The following is a 19,310-nucleotide window of genomic DNA, read 5'->3' as shown; positions in this document are numbered from 1 at the left end:
TCAGGACATCATCTGCCTCACCTGTATTACATGAAAAGGAGAAGTAAAACTGGGTGTCGTCCGCAGTGGTGCGTGAAAGCTCAGCCCACATCCCTGGATAACCTCTCCCAGGGGTTTCATGTAGATGCTGAAAAGCATGGGGAGCAATACACCTACAGCACTATCTTCTGGACTTGGCCAATCAAGTAGGATTGGAACAACTGCAATGCAGTGCCACCACATCACAGTCAGAAAGCTTATCCAAAAAGATACTGTGATCAGTCATATTGAAAGCTGTTGAGAGGTCCAAGAGAACCAAAGGTTTCACTCCCCTGTCTTGCCCCCAGCACAGGTCCTCCCACAGGGGACCAAGGCAGTTTCCATTTCAAAACAAGGCCTGAAACGATATTGAAATGTTTAGATTTTTATTTTATCTAAAAGTAACAAAGAATACTGTAACTTCTGGTGGCACCTTAAAGACTTTGTTATTTTGTCTTAAAGACTTTGTTGTTTTTGCTACAACAGCCAAGCACGGCTACCCATTTGGAAAAAGAATACTGTATTACAGAGGTATAGAACCATTTTTCTCTCAAGACTGCATTCCCCTGGGGGTAATGTGTCTGGGACCACACATTATCTTGACCCATTTCAATCTGGCTTCAGGGCTAGGGTTAGGTGCCCCGATTGATTACCTTTGACAGAAAAGAGATGGATGAGTGCATCACTGTTGATTTTCTTGGACTTCTCAGCAACTTTTGATACTATTACTGTGGTATCATGCTGGCTCGACTTTGAGGGTTGGAGGCATGCTGAGACAGTGGTTCCACTCCTACCTACCGGATCATTCCCAGAACAATCTGGAATTGGGCATTGGGGAACTTCTACATGACCCCATGGCAATTGTACTGTGGCATCCTGTAGGGTTCTATTCTTCTCCCATGGTTTTTAATATCTATATGAATCTACTGGGAGAAGTCATCAGGGATCTGGGGTGAGATGTAACCAGTATGCTGATGACACCCAGCTCTATTTCTTCTTGTCATCTGAATCAGGTGATCCTATACAGATGCTGGATCAATGCCTGGAAACAGTAATGGGTTGGATGAGAGGTAATAAATTTGGACTGAATCCTGACAAAATGGAGGTCCTGTGGGTGGATTGTTCTTGTGTCTGGGAATTGGTAGAAAGTCTGTTCTGGATGAAAGAGCAGGTGTGAAGTCTGGAGTATCTCTTGATCCAGCCTTGTCACTGGAGGCCCAGGTGGCCACAGTGGCACAGAGTGCCTTTGCCCAGTTTTGGCTGGTGTGCCAGCTATTGTCATTCCTGGACAGAGATAGCTTATCCACAGTGTCTTGTGCTCTGGCTTACTAATGTTTGCAATTTAGTAATGCATTTTATGCCCTTGAAGATGATCTGGAAGTTACAATTGGCACAAAATGTGGTAGCCAGGATGCTGACAGGGACAGCTGCCTGGGATGATACAACATTGCTCCTCAAGGACCTGCATTGCTTGCCTATCTGTTTCTGGGCTGAATTCAGGCTGATAGCATTGGCCTACAAATCCCCTTCATGGATCACTGCCTTGTTGTGGTGAAGGGGCTTGCGTAACTCAGTGAAGCCATAAGCTATGCCATGCAGGGCCACCCAAAACGGACAGGTCATGGCAGAGAGTTCTGACAAAATGTGGTCCACTGGAGAAGGAAATGGCAACCCACTCTAGTATTCTTGCCAAGAAAACCCCATGGAACGTATCACAAGGCTAACAGATATGACACCGGAAGATGAGACCTCAGGTCGAAAGATGTCCAATATACTACCGGGGAAGAGCAGAGGGAATTTCCAAGTAGCACCAGAAAGAGTGAAGCGGCTTGGCCAAAGCCGAAAGGACACTCAGCTGTGGATGTGTCTGGTGGTGAAAAGAAAATCCGATGCTGTAAAGAACAATATTGTTTAGGAACCTGGAATGTCAGATCAATGAATCAAGGTAAGCTGGAGGTGGTCAAACATGAGATGGCAAGATTGAACATCGACATCTTGGGAATCAGCAAACTAAAATGGACAAGCATGGGCAAATTTAATTCCGGTGACCATTATATCTACTACTGTGGGCAAAAATCCCTTAGAAGAAATGGAGTAGCACTCATAGTCAACAAAAGGGTGGGAAAAGCAGTACTGGGGTACAATCTCAAAAACGATAGAATGATCTCAGTACGAATCCAAGGCAAACCATTCAACATCACAGTAATTCAAGTCTATGCCCCAACCACTGAGGCCGAAGAAGCTGAGGTTGATGGGTTCTATGAAGACCTACAACACCTTCTAGAACTAACACCAACAAAAGATGTCCTTTTCATCATAGGGGATTGGAATGCTAAAATAGGAAGTCAAGAAATCACCGGGATAACAGGCAAGCATGGTCTTGATGTACAAAATGAAGCAGGACAAAGGCTAATCGAGTTTTGCCAAGAGAACACACTGATCATAGCAAACACTCTTTTCCAACAGCACAAGAGGCGACTCTACACATGGACATCAGCAGATGGTCAATATCAAAATCAGATTGATTATGTCCTTTGCAGCCAAAGATGGAGTACCTCTATACAGTCAGTAAAAACAAGACCTGGAGCTGACTGTGGCTCAGATCATGAGCTGCTTCTTGCAAAATTTTGGCTTAAATGGAAGAACAAAGGGAAAACCACTAAAGCATTCAGGTATGACCTAAATCATATCCCTTATGAATATACAGTGGAGGTGAGGAATAGATTTCAGGGATTAGACCTGATAGACAGAGTGCCTGAGGAACTATGGACGGAGGTCCGTAACATTGTTCAGGAGGCAGCAACAAAATCCATCCCAAAGAAAAAGAAATGCAAGAAAGCCAAGTGGCTGTCTGATGAGGCTTTAAAAGTAGCTGAGGAAAGAAGGGAAGCGAAAAGCAAGGGAGAAAGGGGAGGATATACCCAACTGAATGCAGAGTTCCAGAGAATATCAAGGAGAGACAAGAAGGCCTTCTTAAATGAACAATGCAAAGAAAGAAAACAGTAGAATGGGAAAGACTAGAGATCTTTTCAAGAAAATCGGAGATCTCAAGGGAACATTTTGTGCAAAGACGGGCATGATAAAGGACAAAGAAGGCAGGGACCTAACAGAAGCAGATGAGATTAAGAAGAGGTGGCAAGAATACACAGAAGAACTATACAGGAAATATCCTAATGTCCTTGACAGCCATGATAGTGCGGTCACGGAACTTGAGCTGGACATCCTCGAGAGTGAAGTCAAGTGGGCCTTAGGAAGCATTACTAACAACAAAGCTAGCGGAGTTGACAGTATTCCAGCTGAGCTATTTAAAACCCTAAAAGATTATGCTGTTAAAGTGCTGCACTCAATATGCCAACAAATTTGGAACACTCAACAGTGGCCACAAGACTGGAAAAGGTCAGTTTACATTCTAATTCCAAAGAAGGGCAATGCCAAAGAGTGTTCAAACTACCGTACAATGCGCTCATTTCACACGCCAGCAAGGTTATGCTCAAAATCCTACAAGCTAGGCTTCAGCAGTATGCGAACCAAGAACAACCGAAAGTACAAGCTGGGTTTCAAAGAGGCAGAGGAACTAGAGATCAAATCGCCAACATTCGCTGCATCATGGAGAAAGCAAGAGAATTCCAGAAAAATGTCTATTTCTGCTTCACTGACTACACTAAAGCCTTTGATTGTGTGGATCACAACAAACTCTGGCAAATTCTTAAAGAGATGGGAGTACCAGACCACCTTACCTGTCTCCTGAGAAACCTGTACGAGGGTCAAGAAGCAACAGTAAGAAACAGACATGGAACGACCGATTGGTTCAAAATTGGGAAAGGAGTACGACAAGGCTGCATATTGTCGCCCTGCTTATTTAACTTATATGCAGAGTACATCATGAGAAATGCCGGGTTGGATGAATCACAGGTCGGAATTAAGATTGCTGGGAGAATTATCAACAACCTCAGATACGCAGATAATACCACCCTAATGGCAGAAAGTGAAGAGGATCTCAAATGCCTCTTGTTGAGGGTGAAAGAGGAGAGTGCAAAAGCTGGTTTGAAACTCAACATTAAAAAAACTAAGATCATGGCATCTGGCCCCATCACTTCCTGGCATATAGAAGGGGAAGAAATGGAAGCAGTGACAGATTTTACTTTCTTGGGCTCCATGATCACCGTAGATGGTGACTGTAGCCATGAAATTAAAAGACACTTGCTCCTTGGGAGGAAAGCTATGGCCAACCCAGACAGCATAGTAAGAAGCAGAGACATCACCTTGCCGACAAAGGTCCGTCTAATCAAAGCTATGGTTTTCCCAGTAGTAATGTATGGCTGTGAGAGCTGGACTATAAGGAAGGCTGAGCACTGAAGAATTGATGCTTTCGAACTGTGGTGCTGGAGAAGACTCTTACGAGTCCCCTGGACTGCAAGGAGGTCAAATCAGTCAATCCTAAAGGAAATCAACCCTGAGTGCTCATTGGAAGGACAGATACTGAAGCTGAAGCTCAAATATTTTGGCCACCTAATGCAAAGAGAAAAGTCACTGGAAAAGACCCTGATGCTGGGAAAGATTGAAGGCAAAAGGAGAAGGGGACGGCAGAGGATGAGATGGCTAGATAGCATCACCAATGCAATGAACATGAACTTGAGCACACTCCAGGATAGAGTGGAGGATAGGAAGGCCTGGCGTGCTATGGTCCATGGGGTCACGAAGAGTTGGACACGACTTAACGACTGAACAACAACAACAAAGCCCTAAATGACTTGTGACCCAGGTATCTGAAGTAATGGCTCACCCTGTACCAACCTGCCTGTTCTCTGTGGGGAAGGCCTGTCTTGGTATCCCACCACTAGAGGAAGTACATCGAGTGTTGACATGATGACCTTCTCTGTAGTGGTGCCATGACATTGGAATGCACTCCCACAAGAGATATGTCTGTCCTCAGTGTTACTATCATCTGGCTCCAGCCTAAGACCCATTTGTTCAGCTAGGTGCTTGTAAGTGCTTAGCTCTGCTGCTGAGTAACTGGTTTTTATTAGAGTTTTATTATTGTTTTTTTACTGCTGGATGTTTTAATGTCATTGTTACCTACTCTGGGATTTTCTATGAAAGAAAGGATATAGATGGAAATAAATGAATAAATGGCTTTCTTCAGTGGCAAACTATCAGACCAATTCACAAAACATTTGCCTCCTGCTTCATCATGGATCAAAGAGACCCAATATCAAGGGTTATATGTATAGTTAAAGTGGATATTGTAACTGGCTCCTTTATTCAGACTTGTAGGGACTAAATGAGCATTATGTATTCAGATGTTGAAATCTCAAGGATCACTCCAGTTGCAACCAACTTCAAGGAAATAATTTCCACTAACAGTTTCCATGTCTCACTGGCTTGTTCACTCTGCATTAACTTTGCCGGAGCAACACCTGGAGCCAATCTTGTACGGGGATCTGAGTAGCAACTATTCAGTGCCAACTGCTGCTACTTCTGTTCTGCTGGTCTAGGTGGTCATATTGCATATCTAGACTTTGCACTATCGTACAGTGTCTGTGTATGTAACATACAGATATAATTGTTACCAACCTTAAGATATGCATCAGTCATAAACTATGGCCAAAATCCAGCATATCCAAGAAGGCTTTCTTAAATTGGGCTATGGGGAAGGGGAAGAGCTTGTGCAAGTGAAGATCAGTCCCTCCTAGGGATGTACCAATTGTGTACCTTCCGTGCCACTTGACTTCCACAGTTGCAGCCAGTGCTCCGTTCCGCCATTCACAAGCCCCCATAATTCTCTTTTTTTTCCGCTCCAAAAATTACGAAGATAAATCCGTACCGACAACCATAATTCCGGTGCCCAGCCGTCTCTGTGAGTCTGCATAACTTCTGTAAGAATTGCTATTTTTCATAAATATTTACGTTTGTGGGTTTTTTAATTGAAATCCTCCATCTCCATTTACTTTCAGCCAAAACACTTCCTCTTCCTGGGGGCTTCCCAAAAGAAGGCTGTCTTAGGTGTGCCTGAGCGATAAACTATTTGTTTAAAGCAACACTGTTTTAAAGAAAGAAAAAACCTTTCAAAATGACCATGCCGGTCCTGGAGTGGCATGATCATTTTAAAAGGTTTTTTCTTTCTTTAAAACAGCATTGCTTTAAACAAATAGTTTATCACTCAGGCACACCTAAGACAGCCTTCTTTTGGGAAGCCCCTAGGAAGAGGAAGTGTTTTGGCTGAAAGTAAACGGAGACGGAGGATTTCAATTTAAAAGGAACACCCACAAACAAGGCGTTCATTTTTTAAATTCATTTAAAAAAAACCTTATTTATTATCAGAATATACTACACTGCGTTTTTATTCACGAAAATTTCGCAACTCTTTGCGGATGATGGGGAAAAAGCCGCATGACTGCTGGCTCTGCAGGACCTCGTGGTGCTGTTCCATAGAGGATTCCGTGGCACAGACTGAAGGGAATTCGATCCCATTTCAGTTCGTGGCGGAATTCTCTGACATCCCTAAGTAGGTAACACATTATAAAGTCCTAACTTAATACAGTGTGATCTAACCACTAGTTGTCTATACTGTCCTGTCAGATGGTAAGGGAAACCTTACCATCCCTCTGCTGGCCTGGATTTTTGCTCCGGTCCACCAAAGCAATTAAAAAAAAATAGTTTTCCAAGTGATCACATGGTAAATTAGCACTTAGTAACAATTACCTGTGCTCAGTCTGTTAAGTGATGAGGAGGATCTTGCCACACATTTGCACCTGATCAGAAATCTGATCTAATATTCTTCTCAACACTTGGCAGGACAGTGCAGAAGACCATACCATGGTAACTTACTACTTGGGCAAAAATAATTTCTATTTACCCTAAATCTCAGGTTCACTGTTCACATGAGATTCTGTATTGTGAGCAGTAAACCCGACTGTGGCAGTCTATAAGTCTTTTCATAGCCAAAAAGTTATACTGTTACTTGGATGACAACAAATGTGACAAACAGAATTACTAACAAAGTCAGGGTCATGTTTCTTGCACTTACATAAGCCAAAATTAAAATCAGACACATTCATATCTATCATGTGTCAGTGTTCACTTAATTATGGAACAGCATGGATAACATGTGGCCTGCCATTGTCTCAGTATAAGAGAAATTATAACTTGTCTTAGATAATACATAATAGTCACTGAGAGCTACATATGATTAGTTGATTTGATTATAAAAACCACCAAAAGTGTTGAATAATTTGAAATAGTGGATGAATTTGAAAACATTTGTTTTAATGGTAGTTTATGAACAAGAAAAAAAGGGTTTACACACCCAATGTTGTATTTTTTTATTTCTGGCTTATTTTCATTTATTTATTTTTGCTCAGCTGTAGTTACAATCTGTGGCAATTTAAATGTATGTTGCATTATAATTTTTAATTAGCCTTATTATTGTCTCAATAAATATGCCACTGAGAAATTCTGGAGACATTGGACATAACATGGAAATTAACTTCCATTTCCTAAAGATATTTGTTTATAGAAATATAACGCAAAAATAAATAAAAGAATTTCACCATAAGCCAAAAGTCTGAAATTGGTTATTCATAAATGCATCTCGTGATCAGATTTGGGTCATGTAGAATCTTACAGGTAGGCCACTGAACTTTGCCTAGTGGTGTCAGCTATTGTAAAGCTTATATGGAATAGTTAAGAAAAGCTCAACAAAGGAAAAAGGGCCCAAATTATCATTATGGTGTTTGGCCATACAAAACCAATCCCCAGCCCCCCTTAAAATTGGCTTCCCTGTCACACTCTGCCTTCCCACAGCAGAAAGGAGAAAGAATACAAAGCTGCTTTGTTTTGTTCTCTGGTTGCTGATTCAGATACCGAACTACTGGGTTGTAGAGGAATGCTGCTACAGGGAAGGAAGAAAAACTGGATTTCTTTGAAAGAGAGGGAAATACTTTTTTCTCCTTCCTTATGTTTTCTGGTTTTGAAAACAGATTCTTGTTGGGCTATGTTGGGGCTTGCCAGTGAAGTAGGGGCTGTTTAGTTTTTAGAAAGAGTCCTGCAAGGGACTCAGGCTTATGGGGAGCAACACCACCTGCACTACTAGTAGCACTTCTGTGGTGGAGGCAAGCTGCCACTTGCTGGATGGAAAGAGAAAGGTACTCTGCATGGCACTTTTATGTATTTTTGCTGGCTAGTAAAAATAATTTTTGGCTACTAAGTCTGGATATAACTGCAGACCCCTGTAGTGAAGTAAAGTGGAAAAGGCAGTGGAACAAATGGGGATGAAATATTTTGTGAAAAATAAAAGAAGAAGAGGTGAAGAAGACGGGGCTTGGGAATAAGAAGGATGCATAAAAGAGCAAAGTTACACCAACTCAGCCATTGGGGAGGGGTGTGCCTTAGTGGTAGAGCACCTGCTTAGCATGCAGAAGGTCTCAGGTTCAATCCCCACCATCTCCTAGTAGGGTAGGAAAAACACTTGCTTGAAACTCTGGAGAGCTGCTGTCAGTCAGTGTTGACAATATTGAGCTAGATGGATGACTCAGTATAAGGCAGCTTCCTATGTAAAAATAAATCGTACTGAAGTAATAGATGTGAAGCTGCAGGATGACAAGGGAGATAATTGTGTAGAAAAATCGGGAGGTAATGAAGTCCTACACATAGCAGCATACATGGAAGGAGAAGATACTCATTTCCTGTCCTTCTCAGGAACTCAGCCTTTAGCAGCTAGAACCAGTTTTCAAGTTACCAGTGGCAGGTTTAAGCTTAAATTGGGTGGCCTAAATAAGCACCTAAATTCATGCAGCTTTGTGAATATTCTGTCTTGGTAGGAAGGTGTGTGTGTGTCTGCACGCGCGTGCATATGCATGTGATATAATGTAATATAAGGATGCAAACATTCAGGTGTCCAGTCATCCCAAGCATTGTTTTTGGCAACTGGGCTACTGAAGTGAGCAGGAGGCAGGTTTCCCTCATCTACATTTGCTGCTATGTGTGGGACATGACCACCTTTTCCTCTGACTTTAATTTTGCACCCCTCTACACCAAGCAATACAATACATGATTGTGGGTGGATAGTAATATTTTAACTGCCTTGACCCAGATGTTGTAATACAGGAAGGCTTCACGAGTCAATTTATCAGTCAAACCCAAATATTAATATGTAAGGAAGAAGCTAAATAAACCTTATCTTTTATTATTGCATTATATATCATGGATTCCATAGGTTGCAGCTACATATAACAAACTATTCAGAGGAGTTAAAAGTGTGTTTTTGTAGTAAACACTAGGTTCATAAAGTCTTTATGTCCATAAAACATTTAATTAATGAAACTCAAATGTGTATAAAAACAATTTGTCCTGATTTACAGACTCCCTTCATTTGGAAGCAGCTGCTTAATGTTCTTCTTAAAACACAGCTTGATTCCTTCAGTATTAACAAGCTATTATTGTGAGTTATATCCCTCTTTCAGTGCATAAATTCCCTTAAAGTGTATCTAGAGAAGTTTATAAAATGCAGGCTTAACATTGTTGTAACATATGTTGCAAGGTTTTTAACAATGGCAGTTTTGATGAAACACGTTTATTCCTTGATCTCATAAATTTGGTTTCAGGTTCTTGTTTAGCCTGTTGAGTGTTTTTTCCTGTCACAAGAATTTGATCCCACATTGAAGAAGTTAATGAGCAGTGTAAAGAGAGTTTAGTAAAGGTAATTGATATTGGGAGGATGGTTTAGGTCTTTAGCCTTGCACTCACTTACTCTAGATATTGCCCAAATCAATATAACTCTAATTCTGGAAAATCTTTGAGCTTAGTAAGCTATCAAGAGAGTGAAGCAAATCCTACTTGTCGAATCTTGACTTTCAGGCTAGAACTATGTCTACACAAATAGTCTGAATGTGCCACATATTCTATTTTGCACTTTGCTTGTCCACTGCACAAACACTTTTTATTGTTCTTCAAAACAAAGTGACATATTTGTGCAAACATATGTGTAGCTCACTTTCCATGCATGCCAATAACAGAAGGAGAAAAGTGCTTGTGGCCGCAGTGCAGTCAATCTGGCCCAGTTTTATTTTATAATACAGGGTTGAAGGGCTGTATTAGACAATTGAATTCTCGGTAGATGGTAACTTGGAGGAAAGGAAGTAAAAATTCCTTCATCTGATGGTAGAAATGTTTATCTTAATATTATTTCAGGTTGATCGCCAATCCCATTTTATTCAAGGCTATCGAGTCATATATCGCCAGACATCAGGACTACCCTCTCCTTCTGCATGGCAGACCCTAGAGGTTAAAGTTCCCATTGAGCGTAGCGCTGTCCTAGTCAACTTGAAAAAAGGGGTTACTTATGAAATTAAAGTTCGACCATATTTCAATGAGTTTCAAGGGATGGACAGTGAATCAAAATCTGCCCGTACCACTGAAGAAGGTAAGTAAAACTACTAAAATAACTGACTTACATTTTGGTGTGTCAGTTGCAATGATCTAGTGTCCAATGTTGCTCCAAATATGCGTATGGAGCTTTGCATAACCAGGGGCTATGATGTTTTTGTTGAAGCTCCACAGTGGTCAATTGTAGTCTCTGATACCTTTGAGAATATATGTAGTCTGTTTACTTTGTTTTAATTCATTATATTTCTATTCATAATAAAATTACCAGTCATGACTTAAGAGGATGGGTCTTCTAATGGATCAATAACTGGTTAAATAGAAGTAAGCAGAGAGTAGGAGTAAACAGACTGTTGAAATGAAGTGAATGGTGACATCTCTAAGGATTTGTATTGGTACTATTGCTTTTTAACGTTTCACAAATGATCTTGGATAGCTGAATTTACAGGTAACAACAAATTATTCAGGATTGTATAAGGCCAAGTGGACTGTGAAGAGCCTCAAAGAACCTCCAAATCAGTTGAATGTGTACAACAAAAAGGCAAATTCCATGTTGAGGTTTACAAGAAAGGATTAAAAATAAAACAACCTGTATTGTAATACCTTAATAGAAATCTGTGCCAATTTGGAATGCTGTATATAGTTCTGGTTACTCAATCTCAAAAAGATGTCATAGATCTGCAAAAAATACAAAAATGGCAACTAAAATCATCAAAGGATGATGCAGTTCCCTACAAAGAAAAACTAAAGCACTTGGGGCTCTCTAGAAAGGAAAGAACATGATAATGGTTTAATAACTGTACATGGTGTTGAGAGTCAGGACAGACATAAGAAAATCCTTCTTAACAAAATGCAACATTAGGGATGGCAGAGAATTTCTCCACGAATCTCCGGGAGGCCGAATGCCAATGCATTCGGCCCCCCCAAATTAGTGGAGAAATGGTCCACCCCCCCGCCCGCCCCCCCGGGATGGGACTTACCTTGGCCGAATGTCCTGGCGCTGGCGGCTCCCAGCGGCGGTTCGGCAGCGGTTTGGCAGCAACGGTGGCGGCCGGTCTTCTGACCGGCTGCTGCCGCCGCCGCCATTTCCCTGTAAAAAAAAAAAAAAAAACCTCAAGCAAACGTGATAGGCTACGTAAAGATTTACGTAGCCTATCATGGCTAGATTTTCAAAAAACACCGTGATAGGCTACGTAAATCCTTACGTAGCCTATCACGGCTGACCTTGGGGGAAAAAAAAGTGCGTACACAACTGGCGGCGCCCATGGGCACCGCCATTTGCGTACGCGCTTTTTTTTTTTTCAAAGTCAGCCGTGATAGGCTACATGAGGATTTACGTAGCCTATCACGGCTGACTGCAGGCCAGGGACGCAAACGGCAGCGGCTACGGCCGCCGCCATTTGCGTCCTGGCCAGACAGCAGGATTCGCGGCCGGAGGGACGGGGCGCCTCCCCCCTGGCCAGAATTTTGGCTGGAGGGACAGGGTGCCTCCCCCCCAGCCAGAATTTCAGCGGGGAGGGATGGGGCGCCTCCCCCCCGCCAAGAATTTTGGGGGGAGGAACTGAGCGCCTCCCCCCCACCGCGAAGCAAGCTGCGGGACCAGGTAAGGGACTTTCGTCCATCCCTAAATCTTATGGAATTCATTGGCACAAATTTGCTGATGGCCTAGCTTAAATGGTTTTAAAAGAAAAGTACTTAGATAATTTAGTGAAGCATACATTTATTAATGGCTTTTTACCACAGTACCTAAATCAGGGGTAGGCAACCTGGTGCCCTTTGGATGTTTGGGACTACAGCTCCCATAAGCATACAGCATGGACAATGGTCAGAGATTATGGGAGTTGTAGTCCAAAACATCTGGAGGGCACCAGGTTGCCTACCCATGTTGTAGATGAAACCAAATTCAGAGGAAGTATTCCTATGCATGCCTGTTGCTGGGAGGCAAACTGCAGGAGAGGTCTTCCAGTTCTTGAAGACATCTGAATGGCAACATTGCAAACAGGATACAGGACTAGATGGAATCTTTGTCTGTTTCAGCATGGCTGTTTTTGTGTTGATATGGGGTGAAGGTCTATATGCAACACAAAAATCAGGAAATAATATAACCAAACAACCAGTAAACAGTGAACCAGTAGGATGGGAACTTTTGCTCGTGTATCCTTTTGGTTGTTAATTTACTTCATCTCACTCTTTCCAAATAATGTGAAATTAAGAGCTCTTCTCTTTCGGTTCTAATTCTGTAGATTACTTGAAGAGTCAGCAGGCCTTCCCTGGGGGGAGGGGGGCAAACGGGGCAGTTTGCCCCAGGTCCATACAGCAGGGGGGGCCCTGGGCAAGTATTATTTTATTTTAATAAAATGCAAACCATTCACATGAACCAAGGCAAGGAGAGTTTCTTCTTTTTTTAATTTCAAAAAGCATACTCATACATGCTCAGAATGTTCCTGCTGCTCTAGAGCCTTTCCCTGGATCAGAAAGGCTTTGGAATCTGCCTGGTGCCCAGCGCCAGGCAGTGCTAGCCCCCTAATTAAGAGAAGTGCCACAAAAAATAGGGTCAGCTCAGGCTGGCCAATCAAAGAGGACCCCTCTTTGACTGGGTACTTTGGGCAAAGGAGGGGTACTTTTGGGTGATGGAGGGAGGGGTTACAGAGCAGAAGGCTGGCTAATTGACTGGCCAGTAAATGGCTGGCTGGCCAGTCAGTGGCCAATCAGAGCCACTTGTGGGTGTGTTGGGCGGTCCAAGCACAGTTGAATGGAGTGGGTGGAGTGACTGAGGCACAGTATCTGCTTTATTTCCACTCTACCCTTCTTCACCGGGGGCGGGGGAGAAGAGGAGAGACCAGATCAGGCCATTATTGTTTATTTTTTCATATTTATGCCAGTATGTTCTTCATTTAAAAATTTTTCCAGTCTCTGTTTTGGGTGTCTGGAGAAATTCATAGGTGGTGCTGGGTTGTAAAATGCAACAAAAATCTTTATTCCATCTTGTTTATACCATCTTCCCCCACCCCAACCCCCCGCTCCCAGTGACTGGGGGGAAAAACCATTATGTGGCCTCTGCTAGAAATCACTTTATCTGTGTTGCTATTCTCGATAAACTGAGGTGGGAATGGGCTGTGGTGGTCTGAACTTGTTTCAAATTGGGGCCTTTTTGTGTGTCTTCCATTATACTTGCCTTAAGTAATTAATTGGCCTCCATTTTGTGGTGCTATACAATACTTCTCTGTCTGTTTTTGCCTTTCCCATCTTTTGGTGGTGCAAAGTAATGCTTTAGAGCATATACTTAGGGATAAATGCCTCCTGTTTTGTATTTGCTGTTTTTAAAAATTATTATTTTAAACCCTGTGATTATGTAACTCAAACTCAGCATTGACTTCAATTGCCTGCTGCCTCAGTTTTCCTGTGTGTGAAATGGGTTCCCCACCCTCCCCTGCTTCCAATCATTGATAAGTGATTTCTGCCAGGAATTGCTTTCTCTGTGCTGCTATTCTGGATAAATTGGGGTGGGGTTGGGTTCTGAACTGCTTTTAAATTGGAGGTATTTTTGTCCTCCCTTATGCTTGCCTTAAGTAATGAATTGAGGCCCATGCCTGGCCTCCATTTTGTGGTGCTATACAATGCTAGGGATGTCAGAGAATTCCACCACGAATCTCGGGGAGGCCGAATGCGCTGGCACCCCCGAAATCGGTGGTGGAACGGTCTGCCACCCCCCGCCACCCCCCCGGGACGGGACTTACCTTGGGCGGATCTTCCTGGCAGCGGCGGCTCTGGCGGCAGTTCGGCGGTGGTGCGGCGGCGGCGGCCGGTCTTCCGACCAGCTGCCGCCACCGCTATTTCCAGTTAAAAAAAAAAAAAACGTGATAGGCTACGTAAAGATTTATGCAGCCTATCATGGCTAGATTTTAAAAAAACACCGTGATAGGCTATGTAAATGTTTACGCAGCCTATCATGGCTGATTTAAAAGGGAAAAAAACCACGCGTACGCAAAGGGCGGCGCCCATGGGCGCCGCCATTTGCGTTCCTTATTTTGGCACGTCTTAGTCTATGTAAACATTTACGTAGACTAAGACGGCAAAAATAAGGGGAATGCAAATAGCGTAGATGCTACGCTATTTGCGTTCCCCTTATTTTCGCCTTCTTAGTCTACGTAAATGTTTGCGTAGACTAAGACGTGCCAAAATAAGGAACGCAAATGGCGGCGCCTGTGGGCGCCGCCATTTGTATACGTGCGTTTTTGTTTTTGTTTTAAAATCAGCCGTGATAGGCTACGTAAACATTTACGTAGCCTATCACGGCTGACTGCAGGGACGCAAATGGCAGCGGCTACGGCCACCGCCATTTGCGTCCCTGCTAGCCAGCGGCTGGATGTCCGGCCGCTGGCGGAGCCGGCCAGCGGCTCTGCAGAATTCCTGAGGAGCGGAGCCGGCCGGCCAGAATTTCAGGGGGGAAGGACAGAGCGCCTCCCCCCCCGGCCAGAATTTTGGGGGGAGGGACGGAGCGCCTCCCCCCCACCTCGAATCAATTTCGCTAAAAGGTAAGTGACTTTCGTACATCCCTATAAAATGCTTCTCAATCTGTTTTTTTACCCTTTCCTTCATTTGGCGGTGGAAAGTAACACCTTAGAACACACCGTTCTGGCTAAATTCCTCCTGTTTTCTATTTGCTGGTCAACATCATTGTTTTAAGCCCTGTGATTATGTAACCCATACTCAGCATTGACTTCAATTACCTGCAGCCTCAGTTTTCGTGTGTGTGAAATGGGTTCCTCTCCCCTTTTCTTCCAATCATTGATAAGTTTCCCTTAGAACACATATTCCTGACTAAATGCCTCCTTTTTCTACTTGCTGGGCCACACTTTTAAAAAAGCCTGTGATTATCTATACCCAATATTCAAGAGCAACTTTTCAATCATTTTCAACTTTTTTCCTATAAAGGTCACCCATTATAACAACTTCTGGTCATAATCCTTACTCCACATTGGCTGGTTATGTGGTATACCTCGTAGGCCTTCTTTCAATCATAGGCATTTTCACTCTGAAGTCACAATTAGTGTAATGGCTCTTGCACTCTTGACTGTGCATAGCATTACAGTGGTACAAGGTGTAGTATTTTATTTCTTGTTTTGAACAGAACTATCAGCTCATGTTGTTTTGTATTAATATTGTATTCTGTTCCAGGCTTCTGACAAAAACAAGTTGAGGAAGCAGCTCAGAACTTGGTTCTGGAATACTTCCTGGCAGTGGTTACTATGCCTCTGAAAGCTCTGTGTGCATAGTTCTTCTGGGAGTAGTGAATAGAGGATAGGGGTGGCTGTAAGGGGAGGAGGACGCCATACACCTGTTCTCCCAGCAATTTTAACTGAATGAAAAATAGTATATTTCAAACATTTTTCCACCAATATTACCTTTAAAAATTGTCAATTTGTAAGAGATAAACAACATATATTTAAACATGAAAATACTTGGCCCAGTAATGGAAGGGACACTGCTCTCCAAACCCACTTTAACATTAGGTCTGAAATATTTTTAATTACCTATTGAAGAAAGATTAAAGGTACTAATAATTGTTTATTAGGTATAAATATTTTGATATTTACTTTTTAATTATGAAGCTATTTATATGTATACTACAGTTATCTGAGAAGCTGTGACTTTTTTACGGGACGTATGGTCTTTCAATCATATATAATTTCAAAATGATTGTAATGTTTGTGTGTGACAGGGCCCCCTGAAAATTCCATTGCCCCGGACCCCCAGATTCCTCTGGGCGGCCCTGAGCATCAGTGACATTTTAATTTTGTTAATTTGTTTCATCTCACTGTTTCCAAATAATGTAAAATTAAGAGCTCTTAAATGACAATAATAAGAGTCTTTCTCTTTCTGTTCTAATTCTGTAGATTACTTGAAGAGTCAGTGACATTTTAATTTATGGTCACGGTTTTCTGACAGTGTTTATCAAGTCATCTCATATGATAAAGACTACTTCTTTGTGGAGCAAAGAGTTTTAGGAATGTTCCCTGCCTATAGATATATTCAATTTACAACCCCAAACCTGTTGTGTAGATTAATGTAACCTTCAGCCACTCTGCCTCTTGGTGTCTCCTTCTGTACAACAAAAAGCTGTAACAAATTGTACTGTCAACAGTTAAATGTCAAATGCTGTGTGTGTGTGTTTAAAAAAGCCCACAAAATATATGCTTCTGGAGCAGATGATTTATAGGCTTACTTGGAAAAAATACTGCTTTCACAAAGTGTCATTCCATGGCCATTTTCTTCCGTTCTTTAATTATCTTTGTAATTATCTTGGGTTTATGCTTTTTCAGGCATAATCCCAAATAGATTTTTGTTTTAATGAATATGGTTCACTTCTCAGAGAAAAAGGGCAATCTTTTTAAATGTGTCATATTTCATGCGCTGATGCATTATTCTGCTCTGGGAAATACCTTTTTAATAGGGGAAAAATCTATGTTAAAAAAAACTTTTGAGGTATGATGTGAATATTATAGCTTTTTCAATATTAAATTGTGTATTTCTAGCAAGGCAAATAGTTAAAATGTGTACCTCATTTTTCACTGAATTGAAGAAATGTTTCTTCTGGGGCCTTACTCAAAAAATCGGTTTTACCAGGTATTTCCCCCTTTTCCTGAAGACCAGACATTTGTCACAATTCAGTATCCATTCATCTCCTACCTTTTTGGCCTTGTGAAAGTAACAAATGGAATTCTGTTTGGTTGTGTCTGGAAAAGATGAGCAGCAATTTGGGTGCTTTAATATCTGTGGGAAGGAGCTGAGCACTGGAATAATTGACCTGTCAAGAATCAGGCATGGTGTTCTCCACAAGTCAGCAGTAAGGGAAATGAGAAAACGGTTTAAAAATGTTATTTTTCAGTGTGGTCCATTTAATAACTGCAACACTGTCAGGCAAGTGGTTTAATTTATATTATGGTGTCAGATTTTACAGTGGTATTATTGTACAGATGAAGACAGAACAGTTAGATATTACATATTACAGAGACATATTAATGTGCGTATATTCATATAGGCAAGCATGTAAATCAAAAGGTTTAGAAATATGTCCTGCTCCCACCATCACATTTTAAGCAATAATTTTGGTCAGTGCTGAACAAGATATCTGCAGAACAGTTTCCTGTTTATTTTCTAGCCTTGTTTGCTCACACACCATCTCGAACATTTTATGACTAGAATATATATCATATAATCATTTTGCTATTTCTTCAATTGCATGGTGCAGCAAAGCCACCAGCCATTTGCCAGGTAGGTTTAGTGGAAAGATGAGAGTAGCTGATGGGTTTCATAATCTATCTCTAAAGGATATTCTTGGATGTTGAGGTTAGCTTGATAAAATCTACATATTAAAATCTCTCTCCGAGGCCTGCAACAACATATTGCAGTATGGAATGCTCCTGTGCAGTATTCCTGACAGTCAGTCATGCCCTCCTTCAGGATTCAACTTTTCACTTCCCCTCCCACCAGGTTTTAATTCCCCCTGCCCCCGTGCCCAGTCAGCATCCCATGACTACTGAGCATGCCCAGCCCTCATTGGGATGCCTTATTGGTTTCCCCTCCCCACTTAGTTTTTTTTCTAAATGTTTTTTGAACTTCTGCAAAATTTAGTGTTCCCTCAAGTCTGCCTATACCTCCTCTCGATGGATGATTTGGCTACATAAGGATCCATACTGACCTCTGAACTTGGAATGATACTGCTCCTTCCTCTTTCACTGATGTTTGCAGTCCATGGCTGTGATCTAGGACAAATTCAGGACAGATAAAAGGAAGTACGTTTTCACACAGTGCATAGTTAATTAATGGAATTCGCTACTACAGGATGTAGTGATGGCCACCAACTTGGATGGCTTTGAAAGGGGATTAGACAAATTCCTGGAGGAGAAGGCTATCAACGGCTACTAGGCCTGATGTCTATATGCTATCTCCAATATCAGAGGCAGTATGCCTGTGTACACCAGATGCTGGGGGAGGGTGCTGTTGCACTCATGTCCTGCTTATGGGTTTCCTGTGGGCCTCTGGTTGGCCACTGTATGAGCAGAATGGTGGACTAGATGGGTCCTTGATCTGATCCAGCATGGTTCTTATGTTCTTATCTAGAGATATCCATTTAGCCATACAAAACAGCTTGCACATGAACTGCAATGCCTCCTTTCTTTCCTTGTCTCTTAATATCTGGGGCACTACTGCTAAGAAAGCAAAGGCAAAAGTTATGCTGTGTGTAGAAAACCAACACAAATTTCTCTGAGTCATAGCCCATGTACCTTTATGGTAGTTGGAGAGCATAATCAATATTTCTAAGGTGCTTAAAGTGTACAAGGTAGGGTTCTTCTCACAGGCTTACTTCCTAACTGTCAGGGATATTGAAAAATGATGTTAAAGCTAAAGCAGCTCAACATTACGTTTGAATGTGTATGTCTGTCACTTTCCTTCTGCATGAAAAAACTACATGAACGAGAGTCTGGTAATCCATGTAAAACAGGGATGGGCAACTTATGGCCCTCCAAATGTTTCATGCGTCTACATATTTAGGCTGGTTTCAAGCATTAACTTTTTCTCAGATATTACCTCCTTTTACAACGTGTAACAAAGTGAGGTTCTTTTTCCCAATTTGTTATCTCTCTTTGGTACAGCTCCAAGTGCCCCTCCACAATCTGTTACTGTTCTGACGGTTGGAAACCACAACAGCACCAGTATCAGCATTTCTTGGGACCCTCCACCTCCAGATCACCAAAATGGAATAATTCAAGAATACAAGGTAGGATTGAAATACAGCAGGAAGGAAACATCTAAAAATGTTGTGCATGATTTGTATTAATAGAGATAATAAATAATTTCTGGAGCCCCCCCCCTTTTTTTTTGTTCTCTACATTAAGCATCCCCACAAC

General features: G+C 42.0%; 1 protein-coding gene across 1 annotated transcript in view; it reads left to right on the top strand.

The window, feature by feature from the left end:
• The window catches only part of ROBO2 (roundabout guidance receptor 2), a 721,099-nt gene that overhangs the window by 587,807 nt on the left and 113,982 nt on the right, over positions 1–19,310 (top strand). The window contains exons 14-15 of the mRNA XM_084843509.1: positions 10,207–10,438; positions 19,056–19,180. Coding sequence (XP_084699635.1) covers positions 10,207–10,438; positions 19,056–19,180 — 357 coding nt within the window. The remainder of the gene's footprint in view (positions 1–10,206; positions 10,439–19,055; positions 19,181–19,310) is intronic.

Source organism: Heloderma suspectum, chromosome 3, assembly GCF_057233095.1.
Source record: "Heloderma suspectum isolate Gila_16-S chromosome 3, 16-S_ref, whole genome shotgun sequence".
Classification (NCBI taxonomy): domain Eukaryota; kingdom Metazoa; phylum Chordata; class Lepidosauria; order Squamata; family Helodermatidae; genus Heloderma; species Heloderma suspectum.
The sequence above is the reverse complement of the archived record's forward strand: the minus strand, read 5'-3'. Positions and strand labels throughout refer to the sequence as shown.